Source organism: Athene noctua, chromosome 4 (genome assembly GCF_965140245.1).
Source record: "Athene noctua chromosome 4, bAthNoc1.hap1.1, whole genome shotgun sequence".
Classification (NCBI taxonomy): domain Eukaryota; kingdom Metazoa; phylum Chordata; class Aves; order Strigiformes; family Strigidae; genus Athene; species Athene noctua.
Window position 1 is genome coordinate 304,008 of NC_134040.1, and position 19,847 is coordinate 323,854.

The following is a 19,847-nucleotide window of genomic DNA, read 5'->3' on the forward strand; positions in this document are numbered from 1 at the left end:
GCACGGCCCCGGCGGGGGGGGCTGCACTCGGGGCAGGGGGGGGCTGCATTCCGGGGGTGCTGCCCGCCCTCCGGCTGCCCCCCATCCGGGGGTCCCAGCCCAGCCCCTGCCCGCTGCCCTGCTGCTGCCTCCCCGGTGCCCACGGCCGCGACCCCCGCTCCGGGGCGGGCACGGGCCGTGCCCGGGGACTCCCGGGCCCGGGGGCGGGGGCTGGGCCCCGCCGTGCGCCGGCCCCGAGCACCGGACCGGCTACGGCGCCTGCACCCACACCCCCAACCCCGGCCCGGAGCCTCGGCGGCCCCGGCCCGGCTCAGCTCTGCCCGGCACGGCACGGCACGGCACGGCACGGCACGGCGGAGCAGCGCCGGGTGCGACCGGCACCGGGGGCGCAGCCATCGGCCCGCCCGGGCGTCCCGGCCCGGGGAGGACCCGGCCGAGCGGCCGCCGGCTCCGGGGCTCTGCGCGGACCCCGCGTCCCGCCGCTCCGGCTCCGCCCCGGCCCCGCCCCCGGCGGCCCCGCCCCGGTACCGGCGAGCTCGCGCGGCCCCGCCCCGCCGCTGCCCGACCCGCGCCGCCGCCGCCGAGCTCCAGGTACCGGTCGCGCCGCGGAGCGGGGCCGCGGCGGGGAGCGGGGGGGGCCGCGGCGGCCGCGCTGGGCTCTGCGGGAACCGGCCCTGCGGCGGCCGCTCGCTGCACCGGGAGCGCCGCGGCGGCGGCACCGGGACCGGGACCCCGGGCGGCGGCGGCGGGGGCACCCCGGGGCCGGGAACCGCGGGGCGGTACGGGGAGAGCCCCGAAAGCGGGGCTGCGCGGCGGTGCGGGGACCCCCGGGGCCGGGAGCCGGCGGCAGCGGCCCAAGGGATGCGCGGGGGCCGGCGGGGCCGGGGCGCGGGGCCGGGCTGGGGCGGCGCGGGGGGTCCGCGGTGCCCCTTCCCCCGAGCTGCCGCGGATGGCGGCGCTGCCCGGGTCCTGCCCTCCGCCGCCCCGCCGAGCGGGAGCTGCCCGGGGGGCACGGGGGGTGGTGGCACCCCCCGCCCTACTCTGGGCACCCCACACCGAGCACCCCGCGCCGAGGCCGGTGACGCCGGGGGGCTCCGGCCGCGCTGCAGCCGCGTGGTGCAGCCGAGGGACGTGAATCCGCGTCGAGAGCTGCCGTGTTCGAGGGGCCGAAGACCCCCAAGGGCCAGGCCCCCGCGCTGCCCCCCGGCCCGCGGCCCCCCGCCTGCCCCGCAGCCTTGCTCGGCCCCGCGGCCGGTGCTCCGCTCCCCCCGCGTTCGGAGACTCGGCCGGGACCGCGCTCGGTTGACACACGCATATGTGTCACCCCCGGGATGTCACCCCCGGGATGTCACTCCCGGTACCGCACGCGGCGCTGCCGCCGGCCGAGGGTACGGCTGCTGGCGCTGGAGGGATTCAGCCCACGTTGCTCCCAGCAGCTCCCAGCACCGTGCTCGGCGCTCAAGGCCTCTGCCTGCCGGGGGGGCTTCGGGTGCGGGGCCGACTGCAGCCCCGCCTGCGCCCCGTGGCACCGGGAGGTGCGGCTTTCAGGGCTGCCCCGGTCCCTCTCCTGCCCCGGGAACCCCCACACAACCCAGTTAGAGCTGCGGCAGCTCGAAGGAGGCGCAGGGGAGCCCGGAGGAGAGGCCACGAGGGAGCGGAGAGGCCACGAGGGAGCGGAGAGGCTTCCAGCGGAGCCAGTTTTGTGTTGGGAGCACGAGGTGGCCACGTAGGAGCCGTCGCCGGGACCTGGGCTTTGCCAGCGTGTGCCCGCACCGGGACGGCGGGTCTGGGCCGGGCTGCCGCCAGCACAGAGCACTCCTTGCCGGCAGCTCCCGGTCGTCTCCACGCTTGTCACCTCCCGGGGGGCACGGCAGCGAGGCCCCCGGACAGCCGCGGTGGGGGACACTGGCACGGCCGGCTGCGCTCCCTCCCTGCTGGTGCTGCCTCAGGGGCCGGAGAGCCGCCGGGCGGGGGGTTCTGGGCAGAGCCGGGCTCGGGCTGGCACCTGCCGTGTCTCCTCTCTGCGGAAAGCGTTCCATCCTTCCAGTGCGTGGATTTAAACACAGGAGCTCCTTTAGGCTGAGGTTATCTTCTTTATGAATTATAATTATTATAATTATTTAATAGTACGGTAGCATCCAGAGGCCACAAATAATTAGTGGGTCTATTCCCATCTGTAGTAACGATGCTTCTCCAGTCCTAAGCGGTGCTTTTGGACGGGGTCTTGTGTCTTTACGGAGCCAGTGCCTATCACTGCTCTGATGGCTGGTGGGTGCGTGGGGAAACCGAGGCACACGGTGAAGAAAGACACTTGCTAATTCCTAAATTCCCCTGGTAGCCGGTGTTGTCTAAAGCGCATAAAGATAAAGGGGGGACTGACTGCTAGGTGGCATTGGAAATCCACTTAAAGGCAGGAATTTGTATTCTGAAACGACTTCTCCCTCTCTCTTGGTGCTGGGAGGCTGCAGCCGCAGAGGCCTCCCGCGCTGGCTGCCGGGACAGGGCTGCCCCTCGGGGGGTGCTGCCGGCGCCCGGGGCCGAGCTCCCAGGAGCCTGGACGGCGCGGTCGCCTCTGCGCGCTGCTGGGTGGCAAAGCCTTTCCATTTTTTTCCAGATATGTGCTTCGGGGACAGCTTGTGGCTTTCTAATCCGATTCCTGGCATGTGAAGGAGCACAGGGAGTCCCAGGCTGTCAGGGCTCCCTGGCCCAGCCGGCGGCTCTACTCCGCTGCGGTGGGCTTTGGCTCCAGGCGGGCGCCCGGGCACTGTTCTCTGGGGTGAGACGTTCCTCCCGGGGGAGCGCGGCGTGGTGGGGGGTCCTGTGCTGAGCTCTGATCTCCGTCTCCCATGGCCTTTGCGCCGTGTCCTTCCCTTGCTGTCAGCGCTGCAGGAACAGCCCGTGTTGGGGGTGATGCCGGACCCCACGTGCGTCCGTGCTGGGCACTGCCCGGGCTCACAAGCTCTCCAGGCCAGATCGCTCCTGCCGACGTGTTCCCATGGCTGTGCAAGGCCTCTCCGGGACTCAGAGGAACGTGATGCTGCCCACTCCACGGTCGCTGGGCAGGCAGGGCGTTCTCCTCCCGCCGTGGTCTCTTCTGTAGCCCCTCGGAAAGGTGCTGAGGGACGCTCGCTTGCTCTTCCGTGGCGGCTGAGGGAAGCCTTGGGATGTGAATCCAACTCCTGACCTCACCCTGCTCCATATGGCCGCCCGTGTTCCCCTGGCTGGGTCACCCTACCTCTTGTGTCTCATTTTAAATGGTGATATCTGTGCTCCTCCCAGCTGGGAGCGGTGGAAGAGCAAGACGTAGCAGCGACAACAGAGGCACTATGTCATGACAGCCATATTGGCATCCATGGGAGACAGAGGAATAATTTGGCTTCTGCAGGCTTTGTGCAAAGGCTTTGTACTTCACCGTGTCTCCTGACCATGGAAACCCTTCATCTGACGGCACCAGCACGTCTACAGTCAAAGGAGAGAGGGGTCAAGGGCCTCAGCATGCTGGGAGTGGGGTCTTGTTGCTTCTTCCCCAGCTGACGGGGTCCCTTGCACCAGGAATTTGCCACGGTGTGTGGTGAGGGCGGCCGGGAGCCCCAGGCAGCCCTGGGGAGGTGCCTGCAGGGTGCCCGGGGGTGCTGGCACTGCAGGGAGGCGGGGGACAGGGGCTCCCTGCTCCGGCTGGGCGGCCAGAGCCTTCTCCCAGGCCCCGTGGCTGGGAGAGTGACTAATTTTCCTGCAGCGCGCTCCAGCCAGTGACCTAAATAGAGACGCGTGCGGATCTCCGGGCTCATGCGAGCTGCCGCTTGCACCAGTCCCCGGCTGACGCAGGGGGGGACCCGTGTGTCGGTGACACTCCCCGGGGGTGCCAGGGGTGCTGCGGAGCACGAGGGGCCCAGGGCACTGCCCTGGCCACAGGGCACTGCACCCGCCGTCCTCAGCCAGGCCAACCCGCCTGTTCCTGGTGGAGCCCCCGGGTGTTTGAGCAGAGCCTAAGACCTTGCCTGGAACGGTCCTGGGGGGAGGAGGTGAAGCGCTGCGGGTGTGCCGGGAGGCTGCGAGGGCCGGGGGAGCTGCTCTGGGGGTGTGAGGGGAGCGGGGCCGCCTGAGCCCCACGGCGCATGGCTGGAGGAGGGACGCGTGTCCTCGCCACGAATGCTGAGCGCCGAGGAGGGGCAAGAGCTGCGCGAGCGGAAGCGCTATATTGGCACGAGCACAGTCGGATATAAACCGGCCGTGACTAAGTGCCTGCAGGAAATCAGAAGGGCTGAGAGCCTCCGAGCAGCTGGGCTCTGGAAGAGCCTCCAAGAGAACTGCAAGGGTAGGGCATGAGTGGCCTTCGTGGTGGAGCTTCCCCAGTGAGGAACTGGATTTTGGGTCTGCTCGCTGCCCAAGGAGGTGCTCTTAGTCCTCCATCCGCAGCTCCCACAGATGCTTCAATCCGAGTACAAACGAGTCCTCTTGGAGCCAAGGCGGGATTAAGCTCTGCTGCTGAGTGATGTGTCATGAACCGGGCTCCTGCCCCGGCCTCCGCTGAGAGCAAACGTCTCGTCCTGCAGTGCCACCCCGCTCCGTCGCCGGCAGCACCTCTCGCCTTTCCAGCCATCGGGAAAAGCAAAGGGTTTGTCCCAAGAGAAGCCGTTGTACCCAGTGAGCGGAGCTGGGTAATTAGCTGTTCTCTTCTGCAGTTCCAGGAGAATATAACTTCCTCTCTCATAAATCTAATCTCCTGGCTTCCTGCGTCTTGAGGACAAGATTTATGTGTCTGTTCTGGTTTTCCCTCTGCCACCGACATTACCAGGAGGACGAGGCAGAGGATGGGTGGAGAAAGGGCCAAAGCCGGCCAGGGGACAGGGAGGATTGTTGACAGGTGTGGGGGCAGCTGGACCCTCCGTTGGTGCCTGCGGTCCCGCATGCGGTGGCTGTAGCTGGGGTCTGCCCAGCAGCCTCACCGGTCCCGGGCTGGTCTCTCCCACAGGACACCGAGGTCCCTTGAGTCAGGAGGAAGAGCTGAGCTGGGCCTTGCTGCCTCAGGGGACGAGGAGGAGGAGGAGGCAGGCGGGCAGCTGGAAGCTTTCCCTCTGCTCTGTGGTATTTTTGGTGGGTGCAGGTAACTTCCTGGACATGACAGTGTGAGGCAGGGCTCTGTTCCTCTGAGGTCAACCCGGCAGCCACCACCAGATGAGTCTCAAGATACAAAACCAGAAGATTTAGTGCGTATCGCACAAAATTCACCATCCATCGGTACTGGTTGAAGAAGAGCGGCCTAGTCACGGAGCCCATGGCTCTCCAAGGGGACAGTCCCAGGCCCCTGAGAGGCTGCACCGGCAAGGCAGGGGCTGGCGAAGCAGGACCAGGGTTTGGATCCCGCCACCCGAAGCGGCGCGGCAGTCAGGGATCTTCAGGGCTCTGGGCTGGGGAGGGCAGCCAGGCTCACAGATCCCCTGAGGAGTGTTTGGGGGGAGCGAGAACAATGTGAGGATGGGGCACTCAGCACCTGAAGTTCAGTGGTGTCTGCGGCCGGGCCATGGGAAGTGGTTCCTGATGCTTTCTTGGCTCCTGGGCTTGCCCAGCAGAGGAGACGTTGTCTCCAGCTGCGCTGAGCTCCCAGCTGAGGCGGGGAGCCCACGCTGAAGTACTCGTGTCATCTATTGCATTACAGTGGCGTCGTCTGGTTTGGCCTATACATCATCCGATGTGACCTGCTGTCTCACCTCATTCATGCGCTCGTAATTCCTGTATGAGCTCGAGGAGAAACACTCAGACCTTAAAAAATTGCTGAGACAGAGGATCCACCACAGCGCAGATCCTTCCTGAGTTGCTCTGGCCCTGACTGGCCTCACTTTTTAAGAAAGTTGCTCCTCTGACTCCCCCCGATTTTCAGCTGCTTGGCTGGAGAGGAGCCCAGGGCTCCCCGTCCTGCACAGCGTCTGCTCCGTGCTCCTCACAGGGCTCTATATTTGGCTTTTTCCTCTCTCAGCCTCGGTGTAATCCCCCCATTTTCTCAGTGCTGAGCTCGTCCTTTGAGGTCAGTGCCAGCCAGCGCCGGCGTGGGGCCCGGCTGCCCCTCCGCAGGGCCTGGGCAGAAGCGCGGCTAATTGGCGATGATCGCTGGATGATTATGTCTTGAGACATGCTGGTTAGCCGGTTTTTAATCCGTTTAATGTGTGCCACGTTGCTTTCGGATTATTCTGCTTTCTTCGTCAAAATGTCAAATGCCTCACAGAAATCCCAGGTCTGCTCCATCGAGGCTTCTCCCTTCATCGACCAAGCTTGGAAGCTCATCAGAGCAGACAGTGAACGGGTTTGATGAGCCGTGTTCTCCGCGGCCCCGCTCTGGCTGCCGTGGCTGGGACATGCTGCTGTCCTTCAGCCGTTTGTAGCCCAGCTCCGAGCCCGTTCCCCCGTCGCTGTCCCCTTGGGAGGTGGTCCTGTGTCCTGGCCGGTGCCAGCCCCCGCTGTGCCCTCCTGTCTCTGCCATGGACCCGTCCCCCTGTCCCACCTGAGCGCCAGGAAGGTGCTGGGGGATGAGCGTCAGCGTGACACGGTGGCTCAGAGAGGGCTCCCTCACCCTGCCCGCCTCTGTCCCCACTCCCAGCCACCCTCCAGCAGAGAGAGCTCCAGCAGCCCGGGGACCCTGCGAGGGGCTGCTGTGGGTTCGGGGCCTCAGAGGGGCTCCGGCTTCCCGTGATTTCATCTCTGAGCGCTGCCCCGACGGCCCTCGGCACCGTGGGACTGGCCAGACCCGTGAGTTCTCTCTGCTGGGGCACATTAGCCAGGGACGTCCCTGCTCCTGCTCCTCCAGTCCGACCAGCCCGGCACTGGGTGCCTGCAGGGGAGCGTGGCTGCGTGCTGGGCACGCGGTGCGTCGGCTGTGGTGGCCAAGCGCATCTGGAGGTGGGCGAGTGTGTGGCCCCAGGGCTGGGTCGCTGGGTGCCATTTCCCAGTAAACGTGCTCGATGCTGGGAAGCACTGGTGCGGTGGGGGCTGGGTGCTTCTGCTTCCTGCACAGCCCCTTCCCAGGGCGCTCTCTGTGCATCCGAAGCGTCCCCGGCACCGTGCTTCCAGATGGATCTATCGGCACAGCAGTTCCCTCAGGCTCAGCCGTGGAACTGGGGGGGCCCCTCGGACACGGCAGCTGCTGGGCTGCGTGGCCCCGTCCCCGTCCCGCTGCAGGGCTCGTCACCGGCACTCGAAGACGCCGGCATGCCGTGAGCAGCACCCGAGCGTGGCTCTAAACCCAACCGAACGCGGAGACGAGTGGGAGGGTCCTGGAGTTTGACATCCTCAGAGCTGTTCCCAAACGGAGGGAGCGCATGTATAATTTATAGACTTTTCCTTTGTCCTTGTCGCTTGTCTCTGATCTCTCCAGTGGTGCGGTTCGGGAGGCAGAGGGTGCCTCGGCGGAGGCCCCGCTGACTGACAGCATCGCGTTTGCTGCGTAGGCAGGGGAACGGCCTCGTCAGGCTCTGCCGTCGGCCGCGGCTCCGGGAGGTCTCTGCTGCGGGCTCTGGGGGCTGCACCCACGCTTGGACTGAGCCGGGAGCGTTCCTGCCCCACGCCCGGATGTTGGGGCGGCTCCCGGCACCCTCCTCCCCGCGCCCGTTAGTGCCCCCATTAAGGAAAGCTCTGGAGCAGCCCGCGCGGTTGCCAGGCCATGCTCGGGGGGCTGCTCCAGCGTGGGGACGTGCCGGCCCCCTCTGCCGCGTCGCCCACCCTGGTGCAGACGCAGCCGGGGACGCTGAAGCGGCACCTGGGGGAGGGGTGCTGAGCCCCGGGCCCCGGCCGTGACCCCGCGGCGGGGCCCCGCAGCCCCTCACTGTCCCGGCAGGCTCTGCAGGACGCCAGGTGGGGCGGCGGGGCGGCTCCCCCCGCGCTCGCAGGCTGGCTGCGGGGAGCGTGGGGCGCAGGGGCAGGCGGTGCTGGCTCCGTCCCCGAGCCAGCTCTGCGCTCCGCCTGTTGCTGCCCATACTAACGAGGTGCCCCATCCCTCCGCCGCGTCTCCACCGCGTCCTGCCTCACAAACATCTCCCGGTGTCTGGGCACGGCTCCAAGCTCGCGAAGGAAAGCGCCGGACGGCTGAGCAGCGCGTGGAGCAGCATCCTGACTAGGGCGGTGCGGGGGCCGCGGGGGCTCCGCTGGGTCGGCGGCTGGCTGCCAGCCTGGGAACGCGTCGGGCACCGGCACACCCGGCACTCGGGAAGTTTTCTCGCTACCGGGGTGACTCCAGGCTGCCGTGCTGAGTCAGCTGCTTCGTTACGACGGGAACAAGGCAAGGTGGCAAAGGGAGCGGGGGAGGCTGCTGGTGCCATGTGCCCACCCGCAGTGAGGGCAGGAGGGCTGCAGAGCCAGCGAGACGCCCACCCTGGCGTGCCCGAGAGGGTGCGGGGGCAGCGGGGGAGCAGCGGGCTGTGGGCCGGGGCTGTGGGACACAGCGTGGGGGTGAGTCTGTGCCACGGGGAGCCACATCACTCTGCTCCTCGCCTGCGCCGGAGGGGCCTTGGGATGTTTGCAGACCTCGAACGCTGGGAGGCCGATCCGCCCTGCCCTGTCCCTGCGCCGCTCCCCAAAACGAGCGTTGGGCTCCTCTGTGCCCCAAGGACACCGCGGGCAGGGATCCCGGTGTGCACCCGGGGCTCTGGGGTGGCGTGTGCCAGGGCCGGGGCAGCAGCCGGTGACCGGGGCGGGCAGAGAAGGAGCAAGGTGGGTATGGGGGCTCGGTGCTGGGGGGGTGCCAGGACAGGGCTGCGGAGGGGGGTTTGCCCTGCCTGGCTGTGCGCTGATGCTGGCAGGGACCGGGACGTGGCTGGGTGCGATCCTCCCTGCTCAGCGGCAGGGACATCCCCCGGGTCCTGCCCTGTGACACCGCTGGGGTCAGCAATGCGTCCCCAGGCACGAGCTGTGGCCTGGGTCCTGCAGCCAGGCCCCGGCGGTGGCCTCGAAGCGGTGAGCAGGAGCCGTGCTGCAGGCCTGCCCAGGAGACACGGCGGGTGGGCACTGTGCGGGCAGGCCGCCTGCCTGAGGTTGCGTGATGCCCCATGGCACGGTGCCCCAGGGACGCCCGGCAGCCCCACCACGGCCTCCCCGAGCCACAGCCCTGCAGCAGCGCTGGGGTGAGAGCTGGAGAGAGGCCGGCAGCCACCCGTCCCCATGGCGAGGGGCAGGGAGCCATCCCCCGGCCTCGCCAAAGTTGCCATTTCGACTGCAATGCCTGTTCTCCCTTTCGGCTGGTTCTCACACGCCTCAGTGTCACCGAGCCACGGTCTCACCCCTGACCGTGGAGCTGGTCCCCCACACCTGCAGCCCAGGCAGCCCTGCCGCAGCTCTGGGGGGTGCTGGGTGCAGGATGGGGCCCTGTGGCCAGTGCAGCCACTCACGACGGGTCCCCTGAGCCCAGTCAGGCCTTGCCCCACGCACGACGGGTCCCCTGTGCCATCCAGCCGTGCCCCACACGTGCCCGCTCTGTCCGTGCATCGCGCATGATGGGTCCCCTGCACCTGGTGCAGCCCTGCCCCACACAGGATGGGCCCCATGCCCACTCCAGCTGTGCCCCACATGAGCTGGGTGCCCCACACCTTGCCCAGCCCCACACGGAGTGGGTGGTCCATGCACAGCGTGTGCCCCGTGCCCGTACGTCCCACACAGGAGCCCCCTGCGCCTGCCCTCCCGCTGCCAGCACCCACGAAGGCAAGGCACTGGCCCCACTGAGGCAGAGCTATTTTTAACAGCTGCTTCTGCTTGATTTGAGCTGTGAACTTGTAACGTGTTTATGCTAAAGGGGTTTCCTTTTTTCTCTCCTCTCTTTGTGCTGAAGAGGCAGCACCAGAGATCAAAGCTGGTCTCCTCGCTTGTGACGGGGCTGGGTGGGGGGCAGAGGCCAGCGGGGGACCGAGGTGTCGGGGCTGGGGCTGATGGACCTCTCTCTGTCCCCGCAGGTCCGGGAGCCCAGGAGCCATGGGCAGGGGTGGCCGGCACCTGGCGCTGCGGGCAGCTCGCCGCGGGCGGCTCTGAGCCGGGGCGGCCAGGAGCAGGACCATGGGCTGCCGGTGCCGAGGCGGGGCCGCGGGAAAGGCGGTCGGGGTGGCGAGCCGGGGGCTGTAGGGCCAGGCAGCAGGCAGCATGCCCAGCGGCCCCTCGCCCGCCTCCCGCGCGGCGTCCCCGTCCCCTCTCCGTGGCCGCGCGGGATGAGGTCGCCCGCTGCCCCGGGCAGCTCCGGGGACGGGCGCAGCCCAGGGCTCTGGCCGTCAGTGCTCGGCCCCCCGCGCCCCGCCGCAGCGGCCCCGGGGCCCTGAGCCATGGTCAGCCGGGAGCCCCTTCCCGGCCCGGCCCCCGCCGGCGAGGGCAGCCAGGAGAAAGCCATGACGGTGCGCTCGGTGCTGCTGAACCGCGACTCGCCTGACGTCGAGAGCCGCCTCAAGCGCCGGCGCAACCGCACGCAGCAGGTCCGCTTCAAGGACCTGGTGGAGGGCGGCGCGGGGCGGGCGGGCAGCCCCCCCCCCGGGCCCGCAGCAGCCACCGGCCCCATCACCCCACGTGCCTCGCCGCCCCCCAGGGACGCCCCTGAGCCGGCGGCTCTCTGTGCCTCGCGGCAGAGCTGGCCCCAGGCCCAGCCGGGCTCGCTGACGCTGCCCATGCCCAGGAAGGCCTGCATGAGCACCGCCATCCAGACCTCCCCCAGCCTCCAGAAGCCTTTCCCGGCCTCCCAGCCCCGCAGCAAGAGTGTCTGCGATGTGGCCAGGGACATGGCGCTGCCCAATGCCGCGGCAAGTGCCCGGTGCCCAGAGGGGGCCGTGCCCCCGCAGGCGCCCGGCAGCCTTCCCGTGCGCCATCATACCGCAGCTCTCGCCCAGCACGCTGCGGTGTGCCGCCTGCCACCACCCAGGGATCCCTGTCCCCCCTATCCCGGCACGGCCGGGTGCCCCCCTGCCCGCTGCCCCTCCCCGGTGCGGAGCTGCGCCCCCGAGCCCTGCCCACTGTCCCCGGCCTGCACCCGGCTCCGTGGGAACCCCAAGGGCAGCCGTGGGGCCCACCCGCGCCCGGCCTCCGTGCCCTGCGGCCAGCCCTGGCCACCCGCCGAGCCGCGGGGGCTTGGCCGGAGCGACTCGGAGCGGAGCCTGCCCCGCAGGCACCCGCCACCCCAGCCCTCGCCATGCCGCCAGCTGCCGCCTGACCCCACCACGGACCCCCACGGCCTCCACCAGCCAGCTCAGGGCAACCCTCCGTGGGCCCCCCTGCCACCCCAGCACCAGCTCTGCGGCACACCCCGGGGGGGCCGCTGCTGCACCTTGCCAGCTCCTGTTCCCCCAGTGCCAGGCTGGCACGGCTCTGCCGCTGCCACTGCGCCGGAGAAGACACCAGCTGCGCTCAGCTGTCCGGACCCCCGCGGCGTCAGCAGCAGGTTACCCGCTGCCGAGCCAGGGCATGGCCGGACAGGACCGGAGGGGCCCGGGGATCTGCTGCCCCCAGCCCCGCAGGGCCCTGGCGTGGGGACGCAGCCAGGCGGGCGGGCACCAGAGCTCCCCTGGCACGGGCAACACTGCCTCACCACGGAGCAGTCGGAGACGCTGCGCCACGTCCAGGACCTTCTGCAGCTGGTGGTGGTGGCCAAGGCACCAGTGGTACCACCAGCGGGGGACGAGGACGCCCAGACATCTCAGGGAGAGGGCCCACGGGGGCCCGGGGCGCAGGGGGACCTGCAGTCCCAGCTGCAGTCCCTGGAAGGGGTGCTGGAGACCAGCCAACAGACCATCCGGGTGCTGCTGGATGTCATCCAGGACCTGGAAAAGAAGGAGGCCCAGCGGGACGGGTGAGCAGGCGGGGCTGGGGGCAGGGGCCGGGGGGGGCTGTGGATGGAGGACGGGGGGGACCCTGCCAGAGATTTGGGTGCTGCCACCTCTCAGACGCGTTTCCCTCTGAGAAGCTCGTAGCTTCTCAGCTGGTGCAGCGTCTCGCCCGCCCCGGCTCGTCCCGCGGTGCCGTCCCTGTGCGCAGGGACAGGGTGCGAGGGGTGCAGGCCGGGGGGCGAGGGAGCTGGGCCCCCTGCCCAGCTCCGGTGCAATGACGTGCCCATCAGTCACCAGGAGCAGGTGCCCCGGGAACATGTTCCCTATTTCTCAGGCCTGCTCTCAGCTCCAGCCCCGGTGTTACCGAAGGCGCAAATTCGGCAGCTGGTGCCCCAGTGACCCACACGTCTGCGCCCTGGGGAGGTGCCCAGGCACCCTGATCCTGTGCTGCCCAGGACCTGCTCCACAGGCATCCCCTGGGATTCTTTTCCTTGCCCTCCCTGGCAGATTTGCTGAACTTAGCAAGGTGTTGGGGTTGGCCCGGAGCTGAGATGCTCTGAACTCATCTCACACAAGGGCCGCCAACCTCCGAGGAGCTGCTGACCCCGTGCCAGCCTGGCACTCTCCTGTAAAACAGTGAAGCCCCCCAGGGCTGTGCGGCTGCTGGGAGGGGAAGGCCGTGCTGTGGCCGTGCCGTGGCCGTGCCAAGCCTCGTCCCTGCAGGCACTGCGAGGGCATGGACAGGGTGGTGCCTGCTGAGAGGGCAGGTTTGCCCCTGCGGTCAGAGCTGAGCTTGCCTGCTTGGGAAGCTCATTTAGCTTCACTGTGGGCAGCTTAATTAAAATCTCGGCTCCATATATTGTTGCAGTCAAATGAGTGAACAAGATGCCCAGGGACATAAGGAATGGGATGGGAAATCACATTAAAAATTATCCTGGTGTCCTTATGTTGGGGGACAGTGTGACCCCGTGGGTCCTGCAGGTGTGTGGTGGCCCCGAGGCCGCTTGTGGTGTGACGTGGCCTCACAGGGCCCAGGTGTCTGCCACCAGCATGAGCCCACAGCAAACACCAGCCCAGGACTAGCTCATGTCCTGGCAGCGAGGTGCAGTCTGTGTGATGTCAGAGACCTGCACACACACACATATACATGTACCTTCTATAGAGATATATATAAAAAAGGTATCATGATCTAATTTATGTGCCAACAGTATAATCCCAGTTGTAATACATAATTTGGTGCATTCAAAGACCTCGTTTCTGAGGGCTGAGAACAATCATGATCAAGGTCAAGTAATAGGAGGAAGATTTAAACAAGAAAACGTGACTTTGTGGGATGAGGGGGTGTTTTCTCAGCTGTCCCCCAAAAGCCACAGCCTGCTCTGCCCAAGGGGTGATGGAGATGTGGAGATGGAGTCGGCCAGGGCAACCAAAAGCATCTCCCAGGGCCCTTCTCTTACAGCTCTGAGTTGGGGCACCAGCGGGGAGCACCCACAGGCCATGCTGGGGCGTGGGGGGACTGTGGGCAGCCCCCGGCCCAGCCCCGGCCCCTTGGGGCCTGGGGGGCTGCAAAGCCAAAGGCACATGAGCTGGGTTTGGAGAAGCCACAGGAGAGATGTCGGTGGCCCGTTTCCCCGGGGAGGCAGTGGCACGGGGGGGGGAGCGCCGGGCTGGCGCGGCGGCAGAGCCAGAGGTTGGCAGCCAGTGACACCCTGTGCTCGCGGGGGGGGCAGCAGCAGCCGGGACGTGCCGGTGGCAGGCGGTGGGGATGGCGGGGACATGGGACACTCAGGCTGCATGGGGGGACCTGCTCAGGGGGGCCGTGGGCAGGGGGGCAGCACGGTGTGTGCTGCCGGGGAGGCACCGTGGTGTTTGGCACCAGCAGCAGAAATATTCAGGGTGCAGAGACCTTCTGCCGCCATCGGGGAGGAGACTGCACCAGGTTCAGCTGAGCTTTGGCGCTCCTCAGCCAAAGTCCTGTGCACCTTCCCCGGAGGAGGGTGTACAAAAGCACCCAAAAGAGATAAATCCCGGGTTTGGCGTAGGCTGGTGGTCAGTGTGGAGCATCTCCCCCCGCACACACCTCGCACTGCCCACGGTCCCGCTCCCTCCGTGGCACCGTGCGTGGGGAGAGGCACGGTGACCCAGGGTGGCCGTGGGCACGAGGTACCGCTCTGGGATGGAGACAAAAGGAGGCAGCTGCAGCGTGAAAGACTCGGGGCTTCTGCTGTGCCCCTCGCTGGTTCAAACCCGTCTGAGAAACCTGTGGAGCTGAGGGGCACCACGCTTGGCCTGGCAACAAACGGCATCACATGGGGGACAGGGGAGCCAGGGAGGAGAGATGGACCCAGGGAGGAGAGATGGACCCAGGGAGGAGAGGGGCTGGATTCAGAGAGGACGGCCCTGGCTCCTGGCTGCTGGAGTGTGAACTCCAGGGGAAGACAAGGGCTTTGGGGCAGCTGGGGGGCACAGGCAGACCCAGGTTGGGTCTCTGGGCTCACGGCGCTTCTGCTCTGTCACAGGCGACACTCGTACCGGACAGGGCAGGACATCGCCAACTGCGGGACCTGCCGGGACTGTGCCTGCATCATCTACAGGTAGGAGCCAGCTCTGGCACCCGGCACGTTCTGGTGGGGCCCCTGCTCTCCCCTGCCCCTCAGACTCGTAATTTGGCTACAAAGCAGAGGGCCGGGGGGGTTTGTGAGTCCTCACTCCTGGGGGAGGGAGGGGACCCGCCCGCCTGCGCTCCATCTCCTGTCCCTGTGGCAAGGTGGGTGCTCAGGGCACCCTGAGCCACGCGGGGTTGTGGGGTCTGAGCTGTCCCCTGGGGACACGGCACTGTCACAGACTTCCCTCTCCCGCCCCTCCTGACGGAGCAGCTCTCTGCTCGTGGCAGAAACCCCACAGCACTTCAGGGCAGACACAAACGTGGCTGCATGGGGCCCGCTAAGCCCCCCTGAGCCAGATCCTGTCCCTGGCAGCGGCCTCCGCAGGAAGCTCCAGGGAAAAGCTGATGAGAGCACATGGGGAGCGGCTGTCCCCGTGCCACGTGTGCAGCACCATGTCCTGGCACCTTGTCCTGCTCGTCCCCATCCCCAGGGACCTGTCCCATCTGTGGCCCCACGGCAGCTGGGCAGGCAGTGGCTGTGAGCCCCGCTGTCCCCACCGCCACCTCCGCTGCCGGGACACCACATACAGGGGGGCTCTTTGGTGTTGGGGGGCACCACGTACAGACCACTCATGGGTGTCAGGCAACTGCCCTCAGTACAAGCACCGCAGCTGCCCAAGCCCCCTCCGGCACGAGGGTGTTCAGCCGCTGATCACCAGTCGCAGGGACAACAGCTCACTGGGGGGAGAGGGCCAACACCGCGGCCCAGGGGGCACCTCGCCTGCTGGTCCCTGCCAGCCCCGGGTGGGGACAGAGGGTGCTGATTTACCAAAGAACGGCCATTGGCAAGGCCCCTGCGCCTACTGGGAGCTCCCAGGGGACTGGTGAGAAGACGGCAGCGCCCATCGTGCCAAAAGACAGTTTGGTGCAAAATACAGCCCCAGCCCAGGGCCTGGGTTGCTCGCTGTGCTCGGAGCTGGGCTGGGCTCACTGGGCCAGCCCAGGAGCCGTCTGGGCTCACTGGTGCCAGCTCTTCCCCCGCTGCGCTGCCTTCTGCCCATCCCCACGCCGTGGGGTCCGTTTGTCCCTCCTGCCGTGCAGCCTGGCCCCCTCCCTCTGTGCACGTGTGGGGTCTGGCCGAGCTTGTTCTCGTTTCACTGTTAAGGAGGCTCCTCTGCTCGAGCCGGGGAGTGCAGGCTGCCGAGCCGAGCTCTGCGGCACACGTGTGTGTGCACACGCGTGTGCACGGGGCGGTTCAGCCGCTGTGCTCTTGTGGGGGACAGGCACGCTCTCCGCCAGAGCCCTCCGGGCTGGGGGTGCCCCAGCCCTGCCCCCCCGCAGCAGGGCCGCGTCTGTCTCTCTTGTTCGCCGCGTATTGACACCACAAAGTCCCCCGCTGCGGCTCGCGGGGGGTTCGCTGCTAATTGGGTCTGACGAGCCTGTCTCCACGCGGCGCTTTGGTGGGGGGAGATGTCACATCTGGGGGAGGTGGCTGCTTGTCGCTCCCCACGCTGCCCCCCCCACGATGGGACACGGCTCGCCCCGTTTGATAGAAGTATCTGGGGACAGCCTGCGTCCTTGCAGGGCCTAGTGGCGGGAGGTGTCGGCCGGGCACGGGGTGGCGGGGGGGCTCCCTGTGTGCTGGTCCCCACAGCCCCCCACAGCACTGGCTGGCCCGAGGGGCCATGGCTGGTGTGAGGAGGGGGGAGCGTTCTTGGCCCATGGCCACCAGCAGCCAGCCTGGAGGGCTGCGGGGACACTGGGGGGGCTCCGGCACTTGTGGGAAATTCGAGGGCTGGGGGGAGGAGGGGGGCACAGCCCCCTGTTACTACCAAGTCCTTGGGTCACCAGTGGCGTGAGGGGCAGCAGCACTGGTGGCAGCAGCAGGAGGATGAGGCGCCCCAGCCCCAGGGACACGCAGCCCCTCTCGGGGGGGCTCATCACTAACCAGGGTCCTAGGGACCCTGGGCTCGACCCCCACATAATCCCGACTCCCCAGCGGGGCAGGTGCCCAGCTCCCCTTGGTGGTTGTTGGTTGAGCCCGGAGGGACCCTGCAGCCTGCGGGGGGGGTGGAGCAGCACCCCCAGAAGCCGTTTGCTGCTGGGGGGAGCACGTTGTGGTCCAGCAGCCAAGGAACAGCCGCAAGGGAAACACGCTGCCGTGGCCGGTGACTGCAGAGAGTCCGGAGCCTTCCTCTGCCCTCGCCAGGGAGGAGCAGCCCCAGCGTGGCACCGACGGGCGTGAGCCAGGCAGAGGAGCCACCGCGCTCCCGAGCCGGCCAGGCAGCTGCAGGAAACCCCAGAGACCCGGTGCCCGAGTGCCACCTCGGTGCCACCAGCACTGTGTGCCGGGAGCAACTCCCTGGCGCCGCGGGAAGCGCCTCACAGCAGATCAGCTCCCCAGGAGGGACCCAGTCTGTTTGTCCTTGTTCAGGGCGAAGGAGCCCCGGCGAGCGGGTGAAGGAGGAAAAAGCAGTTGAGCCCGAGAGAAAGGCAGAGGCAGCGCCACGCTTTGAGGACGGGGAGAACGCAGGCGCAGGGGGAGCAGCTGAGGGTGACCCATCCCAAAAGATGCCCTGCCACTGTGTCAGGGGCTGTCGCTTGGGTCTGTCCCCGGATTCCCCGGCACAGCAGGTTTAGCCACACGGATGCCTCGTGCCCAGCTGCTGCCCACACTGCCGTGGGCAGGACGGCGGCTCGGGACGGGTCCGGCCCCCACCCCCCGCCACCCACAGCCTGGGAGGGGGAGGGCAGTGGGCAGGGGCTGTCTGGGAGTGTGTGCCAGCAGGACGTCCCCTGGCAGGGGCACACGGTGACCCCGGGGAGTCTGCCCAGGGGGAAATGCCGGTGGCCGTGGAAGAAGCTGTAGAGAAACACCCAGACGGCAGCTGCCACGCCGGGCTGGTCCCTCGCCGCTTGTGCTGGCCCCACATGCGGCCCGGGGAGCGCGAGCGCCCCGGGAACGTGCCCTGGGGGTGTGCGGGGGGCTGGGTGAGCTCCATGGGATGGGGGGTGGCTTGCCGGGGGCCACGGAGTGGCGGGGGGCACCGGGGGGAGAGCTGCAGCAGGCGGGGGGGCTGCGGCGGGCGATGCCCCTCTAACACCGTCCCCTGGGCCCCGCCGGCCGCAGCGTGGAGCACGATTTCCGGCAGCAGGAGGGCCGCTTCCAGCACGTGCTGAGCCATATCGAGGGCGGCGCCACGCCGAGCTCCCCCGCGGCGGCGGGGGCCGTCTCACCGCCCAGGCAAGAGCCGTCGCCGGTGATGAAGCTGCCCGCAAAGCTGGATGCGAAGAAATCCAGGCGCAAATGCTTCTGGTTCCTGTGAGCTGGCGGTGCCCGGTGGGCCAGGAGTGCGGGGGCACCGTCCCAACACTGACCCCCTCCCCACATCTCCTTCTTCCTCCCTCCCTCTGACGGTAGGGTTTGGGTAGCACCAGCTTTTATATTTTTAACCGTTCAGTTTAATGTATCGAAGCCCCTGTGTAAATAAGGCAAGGGGAACAATGGCTGTATTTAATGAGAATCCAATAAATTCTACGGAGACGCTATTTTTGTTACATCCTCTCCCACCTGTGCACTTCTGTTCTGATGAGGATGAGGAGGGGTCTGGCGGCCGTTCCCCTGCACAGGCCATAGCACTCACCTGGCCCCAGGCACCCAACAGCCCCTCTGCGAGAGCAGCCTTAGGCCCCCCCTCTGCCTTGGGGCTCCCCGAGGGCCGTCAGCACCCCCCGTGCGCCCGTCCCTGCACCCCACAGCCGGGGCTGCTGGCCCGCGGGTTAGCCAGGAGCACCAAGGATTCCTCCTGCACCCCGGGCCAGAGACAGTGGAAAACAGTCACTGTTGGACCCCAGCCAGGAGACAAGAGACCTGTCCCCAAAACCTCCTGGGTGGGGGTCCCGGGGCACAGGCCTCTCCTTCCCACAGGCATCTCCGAGCGAGGCCGGGGCTGACCCCGCGCAGCCCACCTGCACCTGGGGCTGCAGGGGCTAGAAATTCCCTCTCCCGCTTCACAGCCGGCTGGCAGGGCTGCCCTGGCTGCAGATGTGCGGGCTGATTACAGGCAGAAAGGAATTAGCAGCTCAAGTATTCCAGCCCCTGCAGGGCTGCCCATGAGAGGAGCCGTTCGGCGTCAGTTTAACGAGGGTCGCAGATGGAAGCAGCCGGCAGCAGCAGCGTGTGCCGAGCGCGTGTGGTACCTGGTCCCTGCCCGAGCTGGACGGGACGGGACATGCCCCGACCACCCTCCGCCACCGGGGAACCGTGGGGCGAGCGGTCCCCAGACCCCGGGGGCGGGCAACGTCATCCAGCCTCTGCCGGGAAGCACCGGGCACACCAGGCCACGGCCAGCGACGGGGGAGCAGGGCGTGGGAAGGTCTGGGCACAGCCCCTCTGGCTGGAGCCCCCACCACAGCACCCCAAAGCAGGACACTCATATGTGCCAGAGCCGACCCAGCGTTGAACCCCAAACCTTCTGCCAGGATCCACCTGGCGCTCAAGGGGCTGCAGTCTGGCGGTGCCAAGGGGGGCTGGCGGTGCCAAGGGGGGGCCGGCGGTGCCAAGGGGGGGCTGGTGGTGCTGAGGCTGAGGGGCCTCAGACCCCAGGCTGGAAGCAGGGGCTGCGGCAGCAGCATGGAAATAGTGAATGACACCAAGGAAGCTGCCAGGGGGCATTTGTGGAGCCCAGTGGGGCCAGCGCGTGGAAAGGGGAGCAAGTGCGGAGTGCGAATCACCCCCCCGTCTCCCACACAGCGCCTAGTGTCCCTCCTTGCCTCGCTCACGGCGCAGCAGAGCATGGCCAGCAGCTCACTGCTCCTGCTTCCTCCGGCACCAGCCCCGCAGCCTGGGAACAAAGGCTAAGAGCAAAGCGATACCAAACGCAACCCCGGCTGCGGCTCCTGCCTGAGTCACGCGTGACAGCCCGCTGTGCCCGCCCAGCAGAGCCCCGGTGGCAGACCGTTCAGCAGCCTGGGCAAGCGACACCGCCGGGCCACCAGGCATGTGCCGGGAGCTGCAGTGGAGCCACCCCAGGGTGGCAGAGCCGCTGTTGGCAAACGTCCTGCCAGGGCTGCACCTGCAGGCTGAGCCAGGACTAAAGGTTGGACTAGATACCTTCAAGGTCTTCTCCAGCCTAGGTGCTTCTGTGGGGGCCACACGCCTGCCCCACCCCTCAGGGGTGCGAGGAGGGGTCACCAGGCAGGGAGCGGCAGCACCGGTGCTGCAGGGCATTGGCGGGAGCAATCCCAGCACCCAGGACACCCACTGACCCGAGCGGCCTCATCCACCGTGGAGCATGGCAGGGCCAGCGAGGGTGAAGCTTCCATCCCACTGGCTCTATCACCCGGGTTTAGCCTGGTCTTTATTCACAAGGACAAAGAGCAGGATGGCAGGCCTGCAGGCTTAGCCCAGGAAGGCTCAGGCAAAGGGCCAGGCTGCTGCTCCAGGCGTGTGTGCAGCCTGGCAC

At 67.7% G+C, this 19,847-nt stretch overlaps 2 protein-coding genes across 3 annotated transcripts in view; one reads left to right on the forward strand and one right to left on the reverse strand.

Moving 5' to 3' along the window:
* Positions 1-19,847, reverse strand: part of LOC141959851 (dedicator of cytokinesis protein 2-like) — a 64,307-nt gene that overhangs the window by 12,718 nt on the left and 31,742 nt on the right. The window lies entirely within an intron of this gene.
* On the forward strand, positions 569-17,858 carry LOC141959852 (uncharacterized). Of its 2 annotated transcripts, XM_074904158.1 has the most exons (4): positions 569-591; positions 9,930-11,800; positions 14,297-14,371; positions 17,513-17,858. In XM_074904158.1, the coding sequence occupies exons 2-4, from the start codon at positions 10,290-10,292 to the stop codon at positions 17,706-17,708; spliced, it is 1,782 nt and encodes a 593-aa protein (XP_074760259.1). In that variant the 5' UTR covers positions 569-591; positions 9,930-10,289; the 3' UTR covers positions 17,709-17,858. The 2 variants fall into 2 exon arrangements, with proteins under 2 accessions (XP_074760259.1, XP_074760260.1); XM_074904159.1 differs by lacking the exon at positions 569-591 and having other exon boundaries at positions 9,913-11,800.

What these genes read in the sequence shown, in the direction of transcription:
- LOC141959852 (XM_074904158.1), top strand. Translation starts at nt 10,290, where the DNA reads ATGGTCAGCCGGGAGCCCCTTCCCGGCCCGGCCCCCGCCGGCGAGGGC. An exon ending in AAGGAGGCCCAGCGGGACGG is followed by an intron (nt 11,801 to 14,296) that starts GTGAGCAGGCGG and finishes GCTCTGTCACAG; the next exon opens with GCGACACTCGTACCGGACAG. An exon ending in TGTGCCTGCATCATCTACAG is followed by an intron (nt 14,372 to 17,512) that starts GTAGGAGCCAGC and finishes CGCCGGCCGCAG; the next exon opens with CGTGGAGCACGATTTCCGGC.